The 23,500-nt window shown below is 36.4% G+C and overlaps 3 protein-coding genes and 1 pseudogene across 3 annotated transcripts in view; 3 read left to right on the top strand and 1 right to left on the bottom strand.

Moving 5' to 3' along the window:
* The window catches only part of LOC125868246 (putative late blight resistance protein homolog R1B-23), a 94,665-nt gene that overhangs the window by 59,186 nt on the left and 11,979 nt on the right, over positions 1 to 23,500 (top strand).
* LOC125868260 (putative late blight resistance protein homolog R1A-4) lies at positions 859 to 5,773 on the top strand. Its single transcript, XM_049548888.1, is given in 5 exon segments — positions 859 to 3,648; positions 3,744 to 4,571; positions 4,669 to 4,930; positions 4,978 to 5,059; positions 5,204 to 5,773. Coding segments are annotated over 5 exon segments (3,906 nt in total). The 5' UTR covers positions 859 to 1,030; the 3' UTR covers positions 5,320 to 5,773.
* LOC125868252 (sphinganine C4-monooxygenase 1-like) lies at positions 6,094 to 6,933 on the bottom strand. Its single transcript, XM_049548879.1, has one exon. The coding sequence runs from the start codon at positions 6,931 to 6,933 to the stop codon at positions 6,370 to 6,372; it is 564 nt and encodes a 187-aa protein (XP_049404836.1). The 3' UTR covers positions 6,094 to 6,369.
* Positions 13,444 to 17,955, top strand: LOC125868258 (putative late blight resistance protein homolog R1C-3; annotated as a pseudogene).

Here is a 23,500-nt window from a genome sequence, read left to right as displayed (position 1 = left end):
AAAAGGAATAAATGGATGGACACGTTAAGTGTGGCCTCCTCAATTTATAAGAGCGATTATATCTATCGATTTTGACCCAATTTTTTCAGGGTTATATCATTAGTTATTGTTCTTATCTTATTTTATACTTATCCTTTCATAATTGTTCGTGGATTTTATTTTTTGGAGCACCACATATCACAATTGAACTATTTAAACCATTATTGCCAGCTGTTACAATTATTTCAATGTCCATGGTCATATCATCGGTAGGGCTGAGCTATCGAATTCAATGTATTTTAATAATTTTAATTTTAATTATGATTATGTGTATATATTAAAAAATTATTTATTTTGTATAAATAATGTATTCAAAATTCTACAAACTAAATTATTATTTTTTTAAAATTCATAAATTTTAAAGTTATCTCCATCTGCTCTTTATCCCTCTGCCTTCCCTGAATTTGTTCTTATTTTATATTTACGCCCTCCAATTTTGTGTGTGCACAAGTAGATAGTAAACTTATATAATATTGAACAAATAGACACATGAGTTCTATGTGACATAATACACATAGGAGACACATCTATTTATGTGCATCTAAAATTGAAGAACATGAAAAAGAATCGAGATCAAATTAAATGGTATATTTATGTATAATGTCTTTCGAATAATTCTTTGGCACTTTATCTTAGTGCGCCAGCAATGATTTTGGCTTTTTTGTTTGTATGGCCCAACTCCTTCAAAATATCTTACGCGTAGTGGAGAGACCTGTTTCTTATCTTCTACTCCCTCCTTATGATTTTTTTTTCTTTTTATCTAATTGTTGGTTGTAACATAATGAGATAATATATAAATGTGCTTTTTAATTGGCATAATATAAATCAGTGTATCTCAAGTGAATCTACTAATTCAATTTTATACTAGTTTAATACTTGTAAGTTAACTGTGAGATGAGGAAGTGAAGAAAGAAACTATAATACTCTGTATTGTATACTCAATTGTTCTTCATTCCCAGTCCACAACAGTTGTAATTCTTGTGTCAGAAGGATGTATTTCAACAATGAATGGTCTGATCTAAAATTTTATCTCCTTAGCGAGCTGCAAGATTTAAAGTACTCGGATGTTGCAAGGGATCGGATAAATTTCTTTCTATGGGAGTTAAAATTCCTTGATTGTTTTCTCCATTTGAAAAGCTTCCCTTTTGCAAGTGAATGCGGTATGCTACATGTCTCACAGAAAATGATAGATATTTGGAAAAGTCATTGTTCTAAAACCATGAATGTTCCGATTCTGTATTTTGGTAAAGTTCCTTTGAATTTATTTGTCGACTGGAAGAAGGTAATTTGGAAGACTAAGCAAGAATTCAGAGCCCAATACTCCTTTCCGAAAACACCACTTGCAGCCAACAAGGTGATTGATGATGATGATAATACTCATAGCCCCGAATTTGTTATGGAAATCATGGATGTTTTTGTGGAGAACCTCAATGTTATAGTGAAGATCAATGATCCACGTTCGTGGTTTTTTGTTCCAGGACACATGAAGGAACAAATAGAACAAGTGTTGAAGGAGTTGAAGTTATTGAGATTTTTTGTCTGCTTTGTTTCAAACAAATGTAGCATACAGCCTCAATACCGATGTACTACTTTTTATACTCATGCTTTAATTGAGGCTAGCCACATCGCAATGGTTGTGTGGTTGCATTTGCCAATCTATGGCAACGGAAATCAAGACTTGGCTCCAAGTGAAGTCAGTCGTTTGCTCTCTGATTTCATGGAAATGAAGATGAAGTCCGTTCAGCCAGTCATCAGTCACAACAATATTTATATTGATGTCCTGCAAGCTTTGAAGTCAACCATACCACAGGCACAAAAGAAGCATGCAGCTGAGAGTAGCACTGTGGAGATTCCAACACACAGTCTGACGGTTGGTTTGAGCGATCAAATGGCTAACCTTCAGGAGATGCTCTGCCTTCTAAGAGACAATCTCATTCATCTGCCAATACTAGATCTGGAATTTCATCTTCAAGATATGGATTCTGTTATTATTGATGCTGGACTTCTTATTTACTCATCATATGATATCAAGAGGGAGAAGGAAGACACAGTATTGGATGATATGAACCGAGCACTTGGTTTGGATCTTCGGAGAAACATTGAGCCTATCAAGGTGATGGTCTACCTTGTCATGCAAAAGGCAATTCAATGTAACTTGCCAAAGGTTCATGGACTAGGCTATGTCGATTTTCTATTGAAAAACCTGAAGGATATTCAAGGCCGTTATTCGGATTCACTTGCTTTCCTCAAGAATCAACTCCAAGTTATTCAAACGGAATTTGAGAGCTTGCAACCTTTCCTGAAGGTTGTCGTAGAAGAGCCACAAAATAAGCTCAAGACACTGAAAGAAGATTGTGCTACACAGATAATTAGGAAAGCATATGAGGTGGAATATGTAGTTGATGCTTGTATTAACAAAGTAGCTCCTCATTGGTGCCTAGAGCGTTGGCTCCTGGATATCATAGAGGAGGTTACTTGTATCAAAACAACGATTCAGGAAAAGAACACGGTTGAGGATACAATGAAGACTGTCATTACTCATACATCATCACAATTGGCAAGGACACCAAAGATGAATGAAGAAATTGTGGGGTTTAAGGATGTCACAGAAAATTTAAGAAATCGACTACTGAATGGAACCAAAGGGCAAGATGTCATTTCAATTCACGGCATGCCAGGTCTAGGTAAGACGACTTTGGCCAACAGACTCTATTCTGACAGGTCAGTTGTCTCTCACTTTGATATTTGTGCACAATGTTGTGTGTCTCAAGTATATTCATATAAGGATTTGTTATTGGCCTTGCTATGTGATGCTGTCGGTGAGGATTCTGCGCGTACAGAACTTTGTGCCAATGAATTAGCTGATATGCTTCGCAAAACTTTATTGCCCCGAAAGTACCTTATCCTTGTTGATGATGTGTGGGAAAATAGTGTTTGGGATGATTTAAGAGGTTGTTTTCCAGATGCCAATAACAGAAGCAGAATCATTCTAACAACAAGACATCATGAAGTTGCCAAATATGCTAGTGTTCATAGTGATCCCCTTCATCTTCGTATGTTTGACGAAGATGAAAGTTGGAAGTTGCTTGAAAAGAAAGTGTTTGGTGAAGAAAGCTGTTCCCCTCTCCTAAAAAAAGTTGGGCTTAGAATAGCAAAAATGTGTGGACAACTCCCTCTTTCAATTGTTTTGGTTGCTGGTATTCTGTCGGAGATGGAAAAGGAAGTAGAATGTTGGGAACAAGTGGCCAACGATTTGGGTACCCACATTCGCAGTGACTCAAGGGAAATTGTAGACCAAAGTTATCATATTTTACCCTGTCATGTTAAGTCTTGCTTCCTTTATTTTGGAGCATTTTTAGAGGATAGAGTGATTGACATTTCAAGGTTAATAAGGTTATGGATATCAGAATCATTTATAAAAAGTTGTGAAGGCAGGAGGTTGGAGGATATAGCAGAAGGTTACTTGGAGAATCTTATTGGAAGAAATCTAGTAATTGTTACTCAGAGGGCCAATTCAGATGGTAAGGTCAAAGCATGTCGCCTTCATGATGTATTACTTGTCTGCAAGGAAAGAGCAGCTAAGGAGAATTTACTACTATGGATAAAACGGTAATATGATAAGTAATGCTACTTTCAATTAATCAAGTATTTCAAGCTATATTTGAAAATTAATGATATGATTTTGCTAATTGATATATTCACAGGGATCAGAGTACCAAAGCTGTTTACTCTCACAAGCAGCATGCTCACTTAGACTTCACTAAAATGGATAATCTTGTAGAATGGAGTGCATCTTCCTCACTTGTTGGCTCTGTACTTATTAAGAGATATAACCCATACTTTGCCCGTTGTCCCTTATATGCAGTTTCACACATTTTATTAAATTTCAAGTTTCTAAAAGTATTGGATTTGAAGCACCAGGTTGTTATTGATTTTATTCCAACAGAGCTTCCTTACTTGAGGTATTTAACTGCAGACATTGATCAGAATTCAATTCCTTCGAGCATATCCAATCTTTGGAACCTTGAAACTCTTATATTAAACCGTAGATCAGTTGTGCATAAGATATTACTACCTAGTACAGTTTGGGATATGGTTAAATTGAGATTTCTGTTTATTCCTAACTTCAGCCCTGAAAATAAAAAAGCATTACTCAAGAACTCTCCAAATCTTGATGATTTGGAAACCCTTTCCTATCCATATTTTGCTCGTGTTAAGGATGCAGAATTGATGCTGAGAAAAACACCTAATCTTTGAAAACTGACATGTAAAGTCAAGTGCTTAGAATACCTCCATCAGTACCATGCGTTGAATTTTCCAATTCGGCTTGAAATACTAAAGCTTTATCGATCAAATGCCTTTAAAACCATCCCCTTTTGCATCTCTGCACCAAATCTCAAATACCTGAAACTCTCTGGCTTTTACCTGGATTTTCAGTACTTATCAGAAACTGCTGATCATTTGAAGAACCTTNGCTACTTTCAATCAATCAAGTATTTCAAGCTATATTTGAAAATTAATGATATGATTTTGCTAATTGATATATTCACAGGGATCAGTGTACCAAAGCTGTTTACTCTCACAGGCAGCATACTCACTTAGCCTTCAGTAAAATGGATAATCTTGTAGAATGGAGTGCATCTTGAAACTAGAATGTTTGTCCTTGATGAAATGGATTGTAGCTGATGATGCCTTTCCTAACCTTGAACAATTAGTTTTGCGTGGATGTCAAGATCTTATGGAGATCCCTTCTTGTTTCATGGACATCCTTTCTCTGCAGTACATCGAGGTAGAAGACTGCAATGAGTCGGTTGTCAAGTCAGCCATGAATATACAAGAAACACAAGTCGAAGATAATCAAAATACTAATTTCAAGCTCATTCTCATCGAGGTACACTACTGAAAAAAGCTTTATTCTGCATGATTTTGATGACTAAGAAATAATGGCCTAAATTGTATGAACTGTTTTCTCTGTTATCTTTACCTGATGGCCTCGTTTTACATTTGGATTTTTCTCTTGGTTTTCTTGCAGAAAAAGACATACCCAAGGCATTTAAAAGATTAGTTTTTCTTCCAGGTACTACTTATATTTTTTTTCTTTCTTTCCTTTTTTTGAGTACACCGAATAGATAGATTCATCTTTTTTGTCTTTTCGATATGAAAGGGATAGAATCAATTTCAACTGATATGAAAGAGAAGAAACTTACTGTGACCAGAGATGTGGATGCTGATGAAGTTCAATTAGTTGTGGAGAAACTGAGAAAGCGTGGCATGCTCTAACAAAATGCTGAGCTCTGGTGAACTCAACCATGATGGATTTCCAAATAATGACAGGATTGTAGTCCCAACTTGTCAACACAAATGTGCTATACTCATTTTGCTTACTGTAATACCATTTCTTGGCACACACAAACATTAACTGTAGTAAAGTTTTGATGGATCAGTAAATCTGAGTTCAACCCATTGTAATCCGTTCAAATTCAACTCAAAAAATGCCCATTGAGTTATTCTTTAACAGGGTATCCAGAGTTTGTAGCTAGAGCAATTTCGAATATCACATGTCATTTATTTATGAGTTATTTCGATTAATAAAGATTCTGTAAAACGTCCAACGGCTGTTGCATTCATTGTAAACTAAATGCATCTCACAATGTAACTGTTGAACAAATTTTTCATTTAGGTCCTTGAGGTTTGTTGTAAGTCATTAGATTTTACGGATCCTGAAGTGAATGGTTTCAGCCTTTTCTATTTTCTTATGAGTTCACCTAAATGTTGTGATGCTACTCTGCTACATGTTAGAGAAATGAGAATGTTAGCACCCAAGAGTATGGCCTAGCGGTCAATCAATGAAGCAGGTGAAAACAACAAAAGCGAAAAATATTAAGAGATTTCTTCCCATCTATCTAAGTACCGCTAAACAGAGATACCTGATACCTCTTTGGTTGGAAGAAGCAGGTACTCAGTAAAATGGTCGAGGTGAGCTCGACACCATCAATAACAGCCCACAAAAAAGAACAATGAGAAAGTCACAATACATGTCCATATGCTTGGAACTAAAGAATTCAAGGCACACAATGTATTTCAGTAATCTTTTATCTCTGCCTGCAGTTGAATATACCAGATATCAGATCTGAGACAATGTTTAAAAAGGAAACTATTATTCGACCCTATTCCTTTCTCAAACCTCGAAACCAACACCAGTTATACAACAATATATGCAGAACCCTTTAACTATATACTCTATACAAATTAAATGAGTAACTAAGCATTTGAATAAGGCAAAAATTGCAGTGGTACATACTCTATGACAAACATGTACTAACAGTATTGTCAATGTTCCTTGCAATCTTTAACAGGCTTAGCTTCAAAACCTCCTTCCGGTCTCCTCTCAAGTTCATATGGCATGTAAGTACCAAGTATCCTATCCCACGTCACAAAGAAAGGCTGTGAATAGTTATACTTGGTCCCATAAAGCTGGTGATGGATATCATGGTAAGCGGAGTTGTTTTTAAAGAAGATATGGAAGAGATTTCCGGGCAACCATAGTCCGCAATGATCATCAACCGTCTTGATCGTAGCAAATGAGAAAAAGCAGATGGAGGTACGTGGTGACATGCCAGAGACAAGGAAAGCTAGAGCCCCGCCGATTGTGTCAAGAATCAGACCCTCCAAAGGGTGGTTGTACAAAGCTCCAAATGCATACGGAACAATTAGCCGGTGATGTTGATCATGGATATGTTTGTACAAGAACTTGTTTTGGTGCATGTACCGATGCATAAAATATTGCCAAGTATCTAACATCAACATGGCAACAAATAACTGTCTGCCAAGAACAAAGATTGAAGCGTGTCGATCCCCACCAGATTCACCATCATCTCCTGTGACCTGCTCCATATTAGTAGATAATCAGACAACAAGAATTAGTAAAAATACAAAGATAAAAATTGACATGATGTGGAACAAGAATATGAGAATCAGGTTCATGATTGGAACAAGATACTAAAAGTACACAAAACACGTATGGGAAGTCAACTACTCATGGTATGTACTTAAGTTACTTATCAGAATTCAGAACATACGAAAGGTGTACAACTTTTAACTCATTGATCAGAGATTAGTTGTATTCGGTATGAGCTAGCCCTCTCCTAATTAAACTTATCTATTTTCCTCTTGGGATCAGAAAAGCTTACATTTCTGCTATCATAAATGATAAGGCAAGTGCTAATTTGTGGGTCCCAGAATCACAAGCCAACTTACCAAAGTGAAAGGGAACCAAAGCAGTGCATTAGTTGAGTCAAGACTCAAGAGACCCAACGAATGATCACCCATAAAGAGAAGTGCCAACAAATAAAATAAGTTTGAAGTATAATTTTCAAGGGGGTAGACATGAGATAGGCTAAACTTTGCAAATTAGGCTACAGCCTACACACATATCAACGCAAGCCACAGGAAAGACAAGACCACATTGTTTTCTTTTTATATCTCTTCTTTGCAGGTTAGAGAAACGAATCTATCCCTCAACATATCCAAGCTCACATATTGCAGTTGAAAAGATCATCTCACAACTTACTTTAGTCTTTCCATAAGACCAAACATATGTGAAGTAGCACAGTAGAAAGCTAGGTAGACAAGGAAATGCAAAAGAAGAGCATGATTCCCCATTTTACCACATTTCAAGTTTCTAAAAGTACTGGATTTGGAACACCAGGTTGTTATTGATTTTATTCCTACTGAGCTCCCTTACTTGAGGTATTTCTCTGCGCTCACTCATCAGAATTCAATTCCTTCAAGCATATCCAATCTTTGGAACCTTGAAACTCTTATATTAAAGCGTAGATCAGCTATGATGCTATTACTACCTAGTACAGTTTGGGATATGGTTAAATTGAGATATCTGTATATTCCTAACTTCAGCCCTGAAAATAAAAAAGCATTACTCGAGAACTATCCAAAACTTGATGATTTGGAAACCCTTTCCAATCCATATTTCACTCGTGTTGAGGATGCAGAATTGATGCTGAGAAAAACACCTAATCTTCGAAAACGGATATGTGAAGTCCAGTGCTTAAAATACCCCCATCAGTACCATATGTTGAATTTTCCAATACGGCTTGAAATACTAAAGCTTCATTTATCAAAAGCCTTTGAAACCATCCCCTTTTGCATCTCTGCACCAAATCTCAAATACCTAAAATTCTCTGGCTTTTACCTGAATTCTCAGTACTTATCAGAAACTGTTGATCATCTCAAGCACCTTAAGGTACTCAAACTGTACCGCATTGAATTTGGTGATCATGGGGAATGGAAAGTGAGCAGTGGCAAGTTCCCTAAACTCAAAATCTTGAAACTAGAATATTTGTCCTTGATGAAATGGATTGTAGCTGATGATGCCTTTCCTAACCTTGAACAATTGATTTTGCTTGGATGTGAAGATCTTATGGAGATCCCTTCTTGTTTCATGAACATCCTTTCTCTCAAGTACATTGCGGTAGACATCTGCAACAAGTCTGTTGTTAAGTCAGCCAAGGATATACAAGAAACACAAGGCGAATATAATCAAAATACTAATTTCAACCTCGTCATCATCAAGGTACACTATTGAGAAAAGTTTTATTCTGCATGATTTTGATGAATCAGAAATAACGGCTTTAAATTTTATGAACTGTTTTCACTGTTATCTTTAACCCTCGTAGCGTCATTTGGTTTTTCTTGCAGAAAATGGTGTTGAAATTCGATACATCTCATGATGAAGAGATACGTAAAAGATTATCCTCTCTTCAGGTACAGATTATATTTTCTTTCTTTCCTTTTTTTTAGTACATCATAAAATTGATTCATCTTTTTTGTCTTTTTGATATGAAAGGGATAAAATCAGTTTCAATTAATAGGATAGAAAAGATACTTACTGTGGGTAGAGATGTGGATCATGCTGATGAAGTTCGATTGGTTGTGGGCAAACTAAGCAAGCGTGACATGCTGTAACGAAATGCTGAGCTCTGGTAAACTCAGCCATGATGGATTTCCAGAAAATGACAAGGTTATAGTCCCATTGTAATTTGTTCAAATTCAACTCAAAACGCCCACATCTGCAAAGTTAATGGTATTGTTGATGATTTTCAAAGCAAGGTTGAGGAACTAGTTACTTAAGCTAGGACCTAATACTTTTACCCATTTTCAACTGGGATTTTTGCTGTATGGTAAATGGACATTTTTAAGGCAGTTCTCACACAAAGTTATAAATATCTATATAAAAAGAAAAAAAAAACAGTTGTAATTATTTATTGGCCGTAAACTAAAATCTGTATTATTTGTTATGTCTGCTTTACTTCTGTATTTTGAACTGCTTTGATATGCGTTACTTGATCCAAGGATCTTTTGGAAACAGTGCATCTACCTCTAGGTAAGGGTAATAAGATTTGCACACACTCTACCTACCGCAGACCCGTATCTGTGAGATCACATTGGGTATGGTGTTAGTTGTGATCTTAAACTAAAATGTGTATTCCTGGAGCTAAAAATTATACTAATTTAGTAGCAATATATAATTACATTAATATATGCAATCATTCAATCATGATTTGTGAAGATAGAGACGTGGTTTCTGATAGACCTCAGCAGCCCAGATAGAGAAGCAGAGGCCTACTCAAAGGTGTACATTTCCTTTTTCACCTCCCAACAGAAATCTGAAAGACTAACAGGAAGTCAGTGCTAAATACCCTTTTCCCAAAATACAAACTTTGTTTTATAACACAAAAGTCACTCATCTTTGTTGGTTCTATGCAATTTTGTTGATTGACAAAGTGATAGGAAACAAGTCAAGTTGGTTCGTAGATACACTATATCAAAGAGCCCGAATCTGTAGTAAGATAACCAATGAATAAAGACAAGTGTGCAATAATAAAGCAACAGATGATAGTTACTTCATTGAAGAGTTGAAGTTCGACTACAACACTAAAGAGGCGAGGAGTTTGATTTGAAGAAGGAGTTTACTTGAAGTAGAACTCTAAGTAGAGAGAGTTTGAGTTTATGAGGAGTTTAAATTGAAGAATAACTCTCTCAACAGTTGTATGATTATATGTATTTTTAGTTTAGGATTATAAGATTCAAAAATATTCTCTTTACTTTCTAAAATTTCATATCAAATTAAAACCAAAAAAAACGAAATGGAGGGAGTACTTAGAAATCAAAGTACAATGATATTCCTAAACCACTAGAAATTAGAGCAAATGATTATACTTATACTATTAATAATAAATTGCAACTACTCATTTAAGCGATAATTGCTAAACGTAGATGCCTTAAAGCTCAGAAATAAATCATTTCGTTTGTATTATGGATTTGGGCGACCCAAATGAATTTGTATCTGTTTTTTCTCATTTATCAATAAGAAGAAGTCCCGAAATTTCATTTTTTTAAAAACGGTCAAAAACATTTAAATTATCTTATTTTATGTTTGAATTGTTGAAAGTGTGAGTTTTCTATATGAATTATCATCCCACGGTTAGCGAAACACACCAAGACCAAATGTTTGTATAGAAATGCTTCTACGACCGTTTGTCCATAAAATCTTTGACCATTTGACATATACAATGACTCTATTAGTTAATACATTAAATTTTAAATATATTTTAAATTAATTTCCTTAAAATCCTAAACTCTCTCCTTTCAAGCTGGAGATATCGATGCCAAGGCAGAGACGAGACCACAACTAAAGAAGGTATAGAAGAAATGATGGACGTCCCGATTGGAATAGATTAATTTATATGGTGATAGTTTTAACTTTTAACTTAATATTAATTTATTTAGATTTGTCAAAGTGAAATTATTTTTCCATGTGGAGTGCCACGTGACAAAATTTTAAAACAAAAAAGAGAGTGCAATACATAGAACATCATAAATTAGTCGAAAGGTGTTTCACTAACTATTGAGTGATAGTTCAAGAAAAAAACTCACAGTTTTAATAATTCAGATATGAAACTTAAAAAATTGAATAGTTTCGATATATTTTTTATCCTCAACTCTTTCGTTAATAAAGGGGAAAATAAGCCCTATTATTGCTCGTCAAGAATACACAAATGCAATTTTTGGTTTCCGGCCATTCCAAGACCAAATAAGTCATTTTGGAAAGTTGAACTTTGCGCAGATGGATCAGACTCGGTTAGTATTGTTGGATGGGACAGGAAAGTGGGATCGGGTCGGGTCAAGATAGAGGAAATGGAGGGGGGAGGGGATAGGGTGTCACAACCCGATTTAGGGTTCGGAGACGGCACGGGTGCGTTGTCTATACTCGGACCTTCTGGTCTTGCCCCTACCTTTGGGAGTGGAGTCAGGTGGCGGTGAATCTTTTTTGGCGTACAATTACTTTGTACATATAAAATTAAAATTATTTTTATGTATATATAGTAATTGTTATTCATCCTTAACTTCTTTGTATGTTTACATCTCCATAATTTCATTCGGTCAATCTTTCATCTTAAACCTAATGAATGAATTAAATAAATTGACGGACAGCCTCCATTTATATATTTAAGTATTTTATTTTTAAAAAAAAAAACATTTTAAATTAAATAAGAAAAGATATTCGTGATAACCAACGGCAGGGTCAATTTTTAAGTTTCTGCAATTTTTTTAATTTTTAATTTTGTAGAAAATCGACGGACAGTGTTTGATTAGTTCATCAATTTTTTGCCAAAAACAATAAAATGCAGAAACGTGCAATTTATGCATCTCACTTGTCAAATGTAATTAATTGCAATTCAATATTTAGTTGTAAACCAACACTAAATGTTGCAAAAATTAACTTTAACTGAGCTATAATATCAATAACAAACTGAGTAAATACATACTAAATATCCATCAAACAATCTAAAAGGTCTACCAAAGTTCATTCATTTACAAAACATTCAATTACCAAATAGTATAAAATTATCAAGTCAATAATATTCCTAATTAAGGTATCTAGGCAACAGTTAAATAAACCGATGGACAATATCGGGTTTTTAATTTATTTTAAAAAAAAAAAACAGACGTTGTTCGTCGCTTTCTAATATTTATATTTTCTCCCAAAAAAAATCGTTTGCAAAATTTATGGACCTATCTCAAAAAAATTATCCCACGCAAAAAATCGAGAGATGTCCCTCAGTTTATTATAAAAATAATTTTAAAAAAAATAAAATAGAAATGAATAAGGGATGGACTTTTGACCCAATCTTGCAGTACTTATCCTATCATAATTGTTCTTGGATCTTTAGTTTTTTTTGGAGGACCACATATCACAATTGAACTATTTAAACAATTATTGCCAGCTGTTACAATTATTTCAATGCCCATGAGTCATATCATCGATAGGGGCTGAGCTAAAACCTACGGATTTAATTCAATAATTTTAATTTTAATTATGTGTGTATATCAAAAATTTATTTAGTTTGTATAAATACAGTAATATATTTGGAATTCAATAAATTAAATTAACTTTTTTAAAATTTATAAATTCTAAAGTTATCTTTGCACTTTACATGTCTGCCTTCCTCGAATACTTTTGAATATGCATAATGCTTAACATGTCTTTTAACTTGATCTTATTTTATATTTATGTCGTTCAATTTGTGTGGACACAAGTAGACATGTAAATTTGTATAACATTAAACAAGTAAACACATGAGTCCACGTGACATAATACACACAGGGCAATATACTGGATGCAAATTATCATGCAAGATGTCATGTAGGAGATGTATGCTTATTTGTTTAATTTTATACAAATTTAAGTGTCTATTTATGTGCAATCAAAATTGGAGAACATAAATGTAAATCGAGATCAAGTTAAAGGATATATTGTATAATACCTTTTGAATAATTCTTTGGCCCTTTATCTTAGTGTACCAGCATTGACTTTGTTTTTTTGTTTGTATGGCCCAACTCTTTCAAAATATATCTTACGCGTAGGGGAGAGAGCTATTTATTATCTTCTATACTCCCTCTTTATGAAACTTTTTCTATATCTAGTTCTCTCTTGTTCTTATTTTCTTCATATTTGTTAATTAATAGAGATTCACAATAGGATTAGTAAGGTAAGACCTAGCCTCGTTTGCTTGTACTTATCCCTATTGAGGATATTTATGTTAATAAAAGACAAATTGTCTAGTGGTATACATTTAAAAAAAATAAAAAATACTCATGTAAATATTACTATTTATTTTAGATTATAAGTTTCAAAATATTTTCTTTTATTCTTAAATTTTTTGTCTAGTCTAACACTCTCACATAATTTGAAATTTGAGTAATATATATTCTACTCACGGATCTTCATCGTTGACAAATAATTGTTGGTCGTAAAATAATGAGATAATACATAAATATGTAAATCAGGTTATCTCATGCGAATTATTATGTAGGCCGTTTGTGTCCACTAATTTAGTAGTAAGTTAGTTGTGAGATGAGGAAGTGAAGAAATAAACTATAATACTGTGTGTTGTATCTCAATTGTTCTTCTTTCCCAGTCCACAACAGTTTAATTCTTGTGTCACAAGGATGTATTTCAACAATGAATTGTCTAATCTGAAAGATCGTCTCCTTAGCACGCTGCAAGATCAAAAGTACTCGGATGATGCAAGCGATCGAATAAATTTCTTTCTATGGGACTTAGAATTCCTCAATTGTTTTCTCCATTTGAAAAGGTTACCTTTTGCAAGTGAATGCGGTATGCTAAAATTCTCACAGAAAATGATAGAAATTTGGAAGATTCAGTCTCATAGAGAACCCTATGATTGTCCCTACTGGAAGGAGGTAATTTGGAAGACTAAGCAAGAATTCAGAGCTGAATACTCTTTTCCAAATACATCACTTGCAGCCAACAAGGTGGATGATGTTAGCCCCAAATTTGTGATGGAAGTCATCGATGTTTTTGTGGAGAACCTCAATGTTCTAGTGAAGATCAATGATCCATATTCGTGGCTTTTTGTTCCAGAACACAAGGAACAAATAGAACAAGTGTTAAAGGAGTTGAAGTTATTGAGATTTTTTGTCTGCTTTGTTTCAAACAAATGTATAGAGCCTCAATACCAACATACTACTTTTTATATTCATGCTTTAATTGAGGCTAGCCACATTGCAATGGTTGTCTGGTTGCATTTGCCAGTCGTCTATGGCAACGGAAATCCAGACTTGGCTCCAAGTGAAGTCAGTCGTTTGCATTCTGATTTCATGGAAATGAAGATTAAGTCCATTCAGCCAGACATCAGCCGCAACAATATTTATATTGATGTCCTGCAAGCTTTAAAGTCGACCATACCACAAGCTCAAAAGAAGCATGCAGCTGAGAGTGGCATTGTGGAGATTCCGACACACAGTCTGATGGTTGGTTTGAGTGATCAAATGGCTAACCTTCAGGAGATGCTCTGCCTTCTAAGAGACAATCTCATTCATCTGCCAATACTAGATCTGGAATTTCATCTTCAAGATATGGATTCTGTTATTATTGATGCTGGACTTCTTATTTACTGGTTATATGATATCAAGAGGGAGAAGGAAGACACAGCATTGGATGTTATGAACCGAGCACTTGGTTTGGATCTTCCGAGAAACATTGAGCCTATCAAGGCGATGGTCTACTTTGTCATGCAAAAGGCAATTCAATGTAACTTGCCAAAGGTTCATGGACTAGGCTATGTCGATTTTCTATTGAAAAACCTGAAGGATTTCCAAGGCCGTTATTCGGATTCACTTGCTTTCCTCAAGAATCAACTCCAAGTTATTCAAACGGAATTTGAGAGCTTGCAACCTTTCCTGAAGGCTGTCGTAGAAGAGCCACAAAATAAGCTCAAGACACTGAATGAAGATTGTGCTATACAGATAATTAGGAAAGCACATGAGGTGGAATATGTAGTTGATGCTTGTATAAACAAAGGCATTCCTCATTGGTGCCTCGAGCGTTGGCTCCAGGATATCATAGAGGAGATTATTTGTATCAAAGCAAAGATTCAGGAAAAGAACACTGTTGACGATACAATGAAGACTGTCATTGCTCGTACATCATCAAAACTGGCAAGGACTCCGAGGATGAAAGAAGAAATTGTTGGGTTTGAGGATGTCATAGAAAATTTAAGAAAAAAAATACTGAGTAGAACCAAAGGGCAAGCTGTCATTTCAATTCACGGCATGCCAGGTCTAGGTAAGACGACTTTGGCCAACAGACTCTATTCTGACAGGTCAGTTGTCTCTCAATTTGATATTTGTGCAAAATGTTGTGTGTCTCAAGTATATTCGTATAAGGACTTGTTATTGTCCTTGATACGTGATGCTATTGGTGAGGATTCTGATCAGCATAGAGAACTTCATGCCAATGAATTAGCTGATATGCTTCGCAAAACTTTATTGCCCCGAAGGTACCTTATCCTTGTTGATGACGTGTGGGACAATAGTGCTTGGGATGATTTAAGAGGTTGTTTTCCAGATGTCAATAACAGAAGCAGAATCATTCTAACGACAAGACATCATGAAGTTGCCAAATATGCTAGTGTTCATAGTGATCCCCTTCATCTTCGTATGTTTGATGAAGTTGAAAGTTGGAAGTTGCTTGAAAAGAAAGTGTTTGGTGAACAAAGCTGTTCCCCTCTCCTAAAAAATGTTGGGCTAAGAATAGCAAAAATGTGTGGACAACTCCCTCTTTCAATTGTTTTGGTGGCCAACAATTTGGGTTCCCACATTCACAATGACTCAAGAGCCATTGTAGACCAAAGTTATCATGTTTTACCTTGTCATCTTAAGTCTAGCTTCCTTTATTTTGGAGCATTTTTAGAGGATAGAGTGATTGACATTTCAAGGTTAATAAGGTTATGGATATCAGAATCACTTATAAAAAGTAGTGAAGGCTCGCTTGGAGGATATAGCAGAAGGCTACTTGGAGAATCTTATTGGAAGAAATCTAGTAATGGTTACTCAGAGGGCCATTTCAGATGGTAAGGCCAAAGCATGTCGCCTTCATGATGTACTACTCGACTTCTGCAAGGAAAGAGCAGCTGAGGAGAATTTTCTACCACGGATAAATAGGTAATATGATAAGTAATGGTACTTTCAATCAATCAAGTATTTCAAGTTATATCTGAAAATTAATGATATGATTTTGCTAATTGATATATTCACAGGGATCAGATTACCAAAGCTGTTTACTCTCACAAGCAGCATGCTCACTTGGAGTTCACTGAAATGGATAATCTTTTAGAATGGAGTACTTCTGGCTCACTTGTTGGCTCTGTACTTTTTAAGAATTATGACCAATACTCTGCCCATCGCCTCTTATCCTCTTATGCTTTTGAAATTTCACACATTTTACCACATTTCAAGTTTCTAAAAGTAATGGTTGTTATGATTTTATTCCGACTGAGCTCCCCTACTTGAGGTATTTCTCTGCGCTCATTGATCAGAATTCAATTCCTTCAAGCATATCCAATCTTTGGAACCTTGAAACTCTTATATTAAAGGGTATATCAGCTAAGACGCTATTACTACCTAGTACAGTTTGGGATATGGTTAAATTGAGACATCTGCATATTCCTGACTTCAGCACAGGAAATAAAGAAGCATTATTTGAGAACTCTGCAAAACTTTATGATTTGGAAACCCTTTCCACTCCATATTTCTCTCGTGTTGAGGATGCAGAATTGATGCTGAGAAAAACGCCAAATCTTCGAAAACTGATATGTGAAGTTGAATGTTTAGAATACCCCCATCAGTACCATGTGTTGAATTTTCCAATACGGATTGAAATACTAAAGCTTTATCGATCAAAAGCCTTTAAAACCATCCCCTTTTGCATCTCTGCACCAAATCTCAAATACCTGAAACTCTCTGGTTTTTACCTGGATTCTCAGTACTTATCAGAAACTGCTGATCATCTGAAGAACCTTGAGGTACTCAAACTGTACTACGTTGAATTTGGTGATCATACGGAGTGGAAAGTGAGCAATGGCAAGTTCCCTCAACTCAAAATCTTGAAACTAGATTATTTGTCCTTGATGAAATGGATTGTAGCTGATGATGCCTTTCCTAACCTTGAACAATTGGTTTTGCATGGATGTCGAGATCTTATGGAGATCCCTTCTTGTTTCATGGACATCCTTCCTCTGCAATACATCGAGGTAGAAAACTGCAATGAGTCTGTTGTCAAGTCAGCCATGAATATACAAGAAACACAAGTCGAAGACAATCAAAATACTAATTTCAAGCTCGTTCTCAGCGAGGTACACTACTGAAAAAAGCTTTATTCTGCATGATTTTGATGAATCAGAAATGGCCTAAATTTTATGAACTGTTTTCTCTGTTATCTTACCTGGTGCCCTCGTTTTACATTTGGTTTTTTCTCTTGGTTTTCTTGCAGAAAAAGACGTTGGAATTAAATTATCTCTTGACGAAGATATATCGAAGGCATATAAGAGATTTTTTATTCGTCGAGGTACTACTTTTTTTTTTCTTTCTTTCCTTTTTTTTTTTTAATACACCAAATAGATAGATTCATCTTTTTCGTCTTTTCGATATGAAAGGGATAGAATCAATTTCAATTGATATGAAAGAGAAGAAACTTACTGTGACCGGAGATGTGGATGCTGATGAAGTTCAATTAGTTGTGGAGAAACTGAGAAAGCGTGGCATGCCAGAGTTGTAGTCCCAACTTGTCAACACAAATGTGCTATAGTCATTTTGCTTACTGTAATACCATTTCATGACACACACAAACATGTAGTAAAGTTTTGATGGATCAGTAAATCTGAGTTCAACCCATTGTAATCAGTTTAAATTCAACTCAAAAAATGCCCATGGAGTTATTCTTTAACAGGGTATCCAGAGTTTGTAGCTGGAGCTATTTCGAATATCACATGTAATTTCTTTATGAGTTATTTTGTTTAATAAAGATTCTGTAAAACGTCCAACCGCTGGTGCATTCATTGTAAACTAAATACATCTCAGAATGTAACTATTGAACAAATTTTTCATTTAAGTCCTTGAGGTTTGATGTAACTAAAGAATTCAAGGCACACAATGTATTTCAGGAATCTTTTATCTCTGCCTGCAGTTGAATATACCAGATATCAGATCTGAGACAATGTTTAAAAAGGAAACTATTATTTGACCCTATTCCTTTCTCAAACCTCAAAACCAACACCAGTTATACAACAATATATGCAGAACCCTTTAACTATATACTCTATACAAATTAAATGAGTAACTAAGCATTTGAACAAGGCAAAAATTGCAGTGGTACATACTCTATGACAAACATGTACTAACAGTATTGTCAATGTTCCTTGCAATCTTTAACAGGCTTAGCTTCAAAACCTCCTTCCGGTCTCCTCTCAAGTTCATATGGCANACTGCTGTGGGAGTTTCTCTAACCGACAACCATCACATAAGAGCTATAGTGATGATACAGCGATCGACCTCACGCTGCCAGAGCATCTTATACCCGGCCAAAGGTATAAGACCTGAACTGCCTAATGGATCCACTAGTCTAATCTGAAAAGGATTCATCTAAAAAGCATGATCCTTTTCTACCCATGGTGGCTAACATGGTTCTATGGGGGCTGTGGGTTCTTTGAACGCTCCCCCAATTCAGTGCTTGATACTACTCCCAAAAATGTACTGGCTCTTATGTTTTTAAAACATATTTATTCCTGCTGATATGAGATAATTACTCAAAAACTAGCCCGAAGGCTCTTTGGAAATCTCAGTTTCCAACCTTGTTTAGATGTAAAGACCTTTCTTTAAAACTTCTTTGGGAATACATAGTTCCCTAATAACTTTGAGAAATGAACTCAACTTTAAACTCTTGACTTAACTTGAAACTGGGACTCTTACTCGACTTGAAACTTGACTGCTAACTTCACTTGACTTGGAACTATCTTTCCTTGAATCGGAATTATGAATTCAAGGTGTTCGATCACATGTTATGGAGGGATTCTTGAACACTTAGACGTACTATGGAGTGTCGGAAACAACCATAAAACATAGGTATAATACTTTGGAACTTGCTTGAGAAAGTGAGAAAAGAAATGGGGAAACTTGGCTGAGACTTCAGATTTCTGGTGACACAGATGGGACTTACGGACGCCATCGACGGACCGTAGATGGACTTACGGTCCGTAGATCGCGTCAGAGATTTTCCCCAGAATTCATTTAAGAAAAAGACTAAGTGTTGACCTACGATCCTGACTTACGGTCCGTGGATCAGGCTACGGACCGTAGATCGATGCCTCAAAAACCCAACTTCTGTCCCGATCGACGGTTGACCAGTACGGACCGTCAATCGATCTACGGTCCGTAGGTCAGGCCCGTAGATGGGGATCAACAGCTCAGAAATTTGCTGCGAAAAGATGGTGAATCAACTTTAAAAGGGTCACAACTCTTAGGGTCATAATTCCCTCAACATACAATAGGTTTTGACTTAAATACTCGACCCACTCATGTCCCACAACGAACAATACTTCAACAACATCACCAACAACATCAACAACAACTAACAACTTCAATACTTCAACAACAAATCCAAATCTTTTCTCAAATCATAGAATAAACTTAGTGTGTGTGAGGGAAAGGATCAACCCACACGAAAAAAACTCACATACCTTGATAGGGATCACCCCCGACGAAAATTCCACAATGATCTTGTTGATCTCCTCTTTCTTCTCTTCTTCTTCTCCTTCTTCACTCTCAAGAACCCTAACTCTTTCTCTTTCAAAATGGGACAAAAATGATCCAAAGATCATCCTAATACAACAATATGAGCTCAAAATAAATGATTTGTGAAAGGACCAAAATGCCCTTAAATTTCCGGACGCATTTCCCTTCCAATTGCCCAACTTCTACAGGGCATAACTCCCTCATACAAACTCGGAATTGAGCAAACTTGGTGGCGTTGAAAAGGTTATTCCACGAGCTTCGCAACCATAACTGGAAATACTCCTAACTCATCCCGAGCTAGGAGTTACGACTACTCAAAGTTGGCCAAAAACTCACTTTCTCCCATACTTGGCCAATTTTCCAGATTCTAAATTTTTCAAAAAAAAAAAAAGACTATTTCCAAATTTCAAGCTCCTTCTAAGCCACTTCAAATTGTCGGATGTTACAATATCTCCCCCTTGGGAACATTCGTCCTCGAATGAGGTTACTCTTATAAGGCTAAGGGTGTAACATCAACTCAACACCCAACAAACAACCATGCAAACGCCACAACAATAACGACAGGCTCATTATAATTTAAAGAGCACTAAGAAGGGAATTAATACCTTAATCTGCATTTCCTTCGGATTCAAAGAGATATGGATACCTCTTCTTCATGTCCTCTTCGGCTTCCCAAGTTGCTTCCTCAACAAAAGGGTTCCTCCATAGGACCTTAACTGAGGCTACATCTTTCGTTCTCAACCTACGAACTTGACGGTCTAGAATCTGAACAGGAATCTCCTCATAAGATAAGTTATCCTTGATCTTGATACTTTCAGTCGGTAGGATCAATGAAGGATCGCCTATGCACTTCTTCAACATGGAGATGTGAAATACCGGATGAACCGCTGCCAGTTCCTGTGGTAACTCCAACTCATAAGCAACATTGCCAATCCTCTTGGCTATGCGGTAAGGTCCAATATACCGGGGACTAAGTTTCCCCTTCTTACCAAACCTCATAACGCCTTTCATGGGTGAAACCTTCAAATATACCCAATTATCTACTTCAAACTCTAACGCCCTTCTCCTAACATCAGTGTAGGATTTCTGACGACTCTGTGCTGTTTTCAACCTCTCTTGAATCACTTTCACTTTCTTCATAGCTTGGTGAACTAAATCTGGTCCTATCAACTGTGCTTCACCAACTTCAAACCATCCAATAGGAGATCTACATCTTCTCCCATAAAGAGCTTCATATGGAGCCATCTGGATGCTAGAGTGATAACTGTTGTTGTAGGCGAACTCAATGAGAGGTAGGTGATCATCCCAATTCCCTTTGAAATCGATTACACAAGCCCTCAACATATCCTCTAAGGTCTGAATAGTGCGCTCTGCTTGCCCATCAGTCTGAGGGTGAAAGGCAGTACTTAAGTTCACCTTTGAACCCAAGCCCTTCTGAAAAGATTTCCAGAACTGTGCAGTAAACTGTGTACCTCTATCTGAAATAATGGAGATTGGGACTCCATGAAGTCTCACTATCTCTTGAACATACAACTTGGCATAATCTTCTGCTGTATTGGTAGTCTTTATTGGTAGAAAATGAGCTGACTTTGTCATTCTGTCGACAATCACCCAAATAGAATCATGTTGTCTGCGAGACCTTGGCAACCCTGTGATGAAATCCATATTGATCATCTCCCACTTCCACTTTGGAAGTTCTATTCTCTGAGCTAAACCACCGGGCCTTTGGTGTTCAACTTTCACTTGTTGGCAATTTGGACACTTAGCAACAAACTCAGCAATGCCCTTCTTCATGCTATTCCACCAATAAACTTCACGCAAATCATGATACATCTTGGTGGAACCCGGATGAATAGAATATTTGGAGCTGTGAGCTTCCTCCATAATCCTCTCTTGGAGTCCATCTACCATAGGTACGCACAATCTACCTTGAAATCTCAAAACACTATCTCCCCCTTGTTCAAAAGCTAATACTATTTGTTTTTGAACATTTGCCTTCAACTCAAGCAAAATGGGATCTTGATCTTGCTTCGCTTTCACTTCTGACATTAATGATGACTTGGCCTTGCTCGTCACCGCTATTCCTCCTTCTGCGGAATCTGAAAATCTGACTCCCAGGCATGCCAGTCTGTGCACATGTTTTGCTAACTCTCTTCTTCCTTCTTCAATATGGGCGGTGCTACCCATAGACAACCTGCTCAAAGAATCAGCAACAACATTAGCCTTACCTGGGTGGTAAAGAATACTCAGGTCATAATCCTTGAGTAACTCTAACCACCTCCTCTGTCTGAGATTAAGCTCTTTCTGAGTAAGCACATATTGCAGGCTATTGTGATCAGTGAATATGTCGACATGCACACCATACAAGTAATGACGCCATATCTTCAAAGCAAATACTACAACAACCAATTCTAAGTCATGGGTTGGGTAGTTCTTCTCATGAACCTTCAACTGTCTGGAGGCATAAGCTATAACTTTGCCATTCTGCATTAAGACACAACCCAAACCAACTCTAGATGCATCATAATATACCACAAAACCTTGAGTACCTTCTGGTAGCGTCAGAACTGGAGCAGTAATCAATCTCTTTTTCAATTCCTGAAAGCTTTTCTCACAAGCTTTAGACCATTGAAATTTCACTGTCTTCTGAGTCAACTTCGTCAAAGGAGATGCAATGGTCGAGAACCCTTCAACAAACCTTATATAATAGCCAGCTAATCCCAAGAAACTCCTAATTTCAGTTGGAGATGTGGGTCTAGGCCAATTTTGCACTGTCTCAATTTTCCGAGTATCAACTTTAATTCCATCACCGGACACAATGTGGCCTAGGAATGCCACAGACTTAAGCCAAAACTCACACTTAGAGAACTTGGCATACAACTCCTTGTCTTTCAAAGTCTGAAGAACTGTTTTGAGATGACTAGCATGATCTTCTTCATTCCTTGAATAGATTAGTATATCGTCAATAAAGACAATAACAAACATATCTAAATAAGGTTTGAAGACTCTATTCATCAAATCCATGAAGGCTGCCGGCGCATTGGTCAAACCTAAGGACATGACCAAAAACTCATAATGACCATACCTGGTTCTAAAAGTTGTCTTTGGGATATCACATTCCCTTACCCTTAACTGATGATAACCTGATCGGAGGTCAATCTTTGAAAAACAAGTGGCACCTTGAAGCTGATCGAAAAGATCATCAATCCTCGGAAGAGGGTACTTGTTCTTGATGGTAACCTTATTCAACTGGCGGTAGTCTATACACATTCTAAGAGAACCATCTTTCTTTCTCACAAACAAGACCGGAGCACCCCAAGGTGAGACACTCGGTTGAATGAAACCCTTTTCTAGGAGATCTTTCAACTGCTCTTTCAACTCTGCTAGTGCCATTCTATATGGCGGAATAGAGATAGGACGAGTATCTGGAATGAGATCTATGCTGAAATCTATCTCTCTCTCAGGAGGAATTTCGGGTAGATCATCAGGAAACACTTCTGGAAACTCTCTTACTATAGGAACTGACTGGAAATGAGGTATCTCAACACTAGAGTCATGGACTCGGACTAAGTGATAGATACACCCCTTCGAAACTAACTTTCTTGCCTTAAGGTACGAAATAAAATGACCCTTAGGCACTGCTGAACTGCTACTCCACTCTATGACTGGCTCATTCGGAAACTGAAACTTGACTGCTCGAGTTCTACAATCTATCGATGCATAACAAGCATAAAGCCAATCCATACCTAGAATGACATCAAAATCTACCATGTCTAACTCAACCAAATCA

The sequence above is a fragment of the Solanum stenotomum genome, chromosome 6 (genome assembly GCF_019186545.1).
Source record: "Solanum stenotomum isolate F172 chromosome 6, ASM1918654v1, whole genome shotgun sequence".
In the NCBI taxonomy this organism is placed as follows: domain Eukaryota; kingdom Viridiplantae; phylum Streptophyta; class Magnoliopsida; order Solanales; family Solanaceae; genus Solanum; species Solanum stenotomum.
This window is presented reverse-complemented; position numbering and strand designations above follow the sequence as displayed.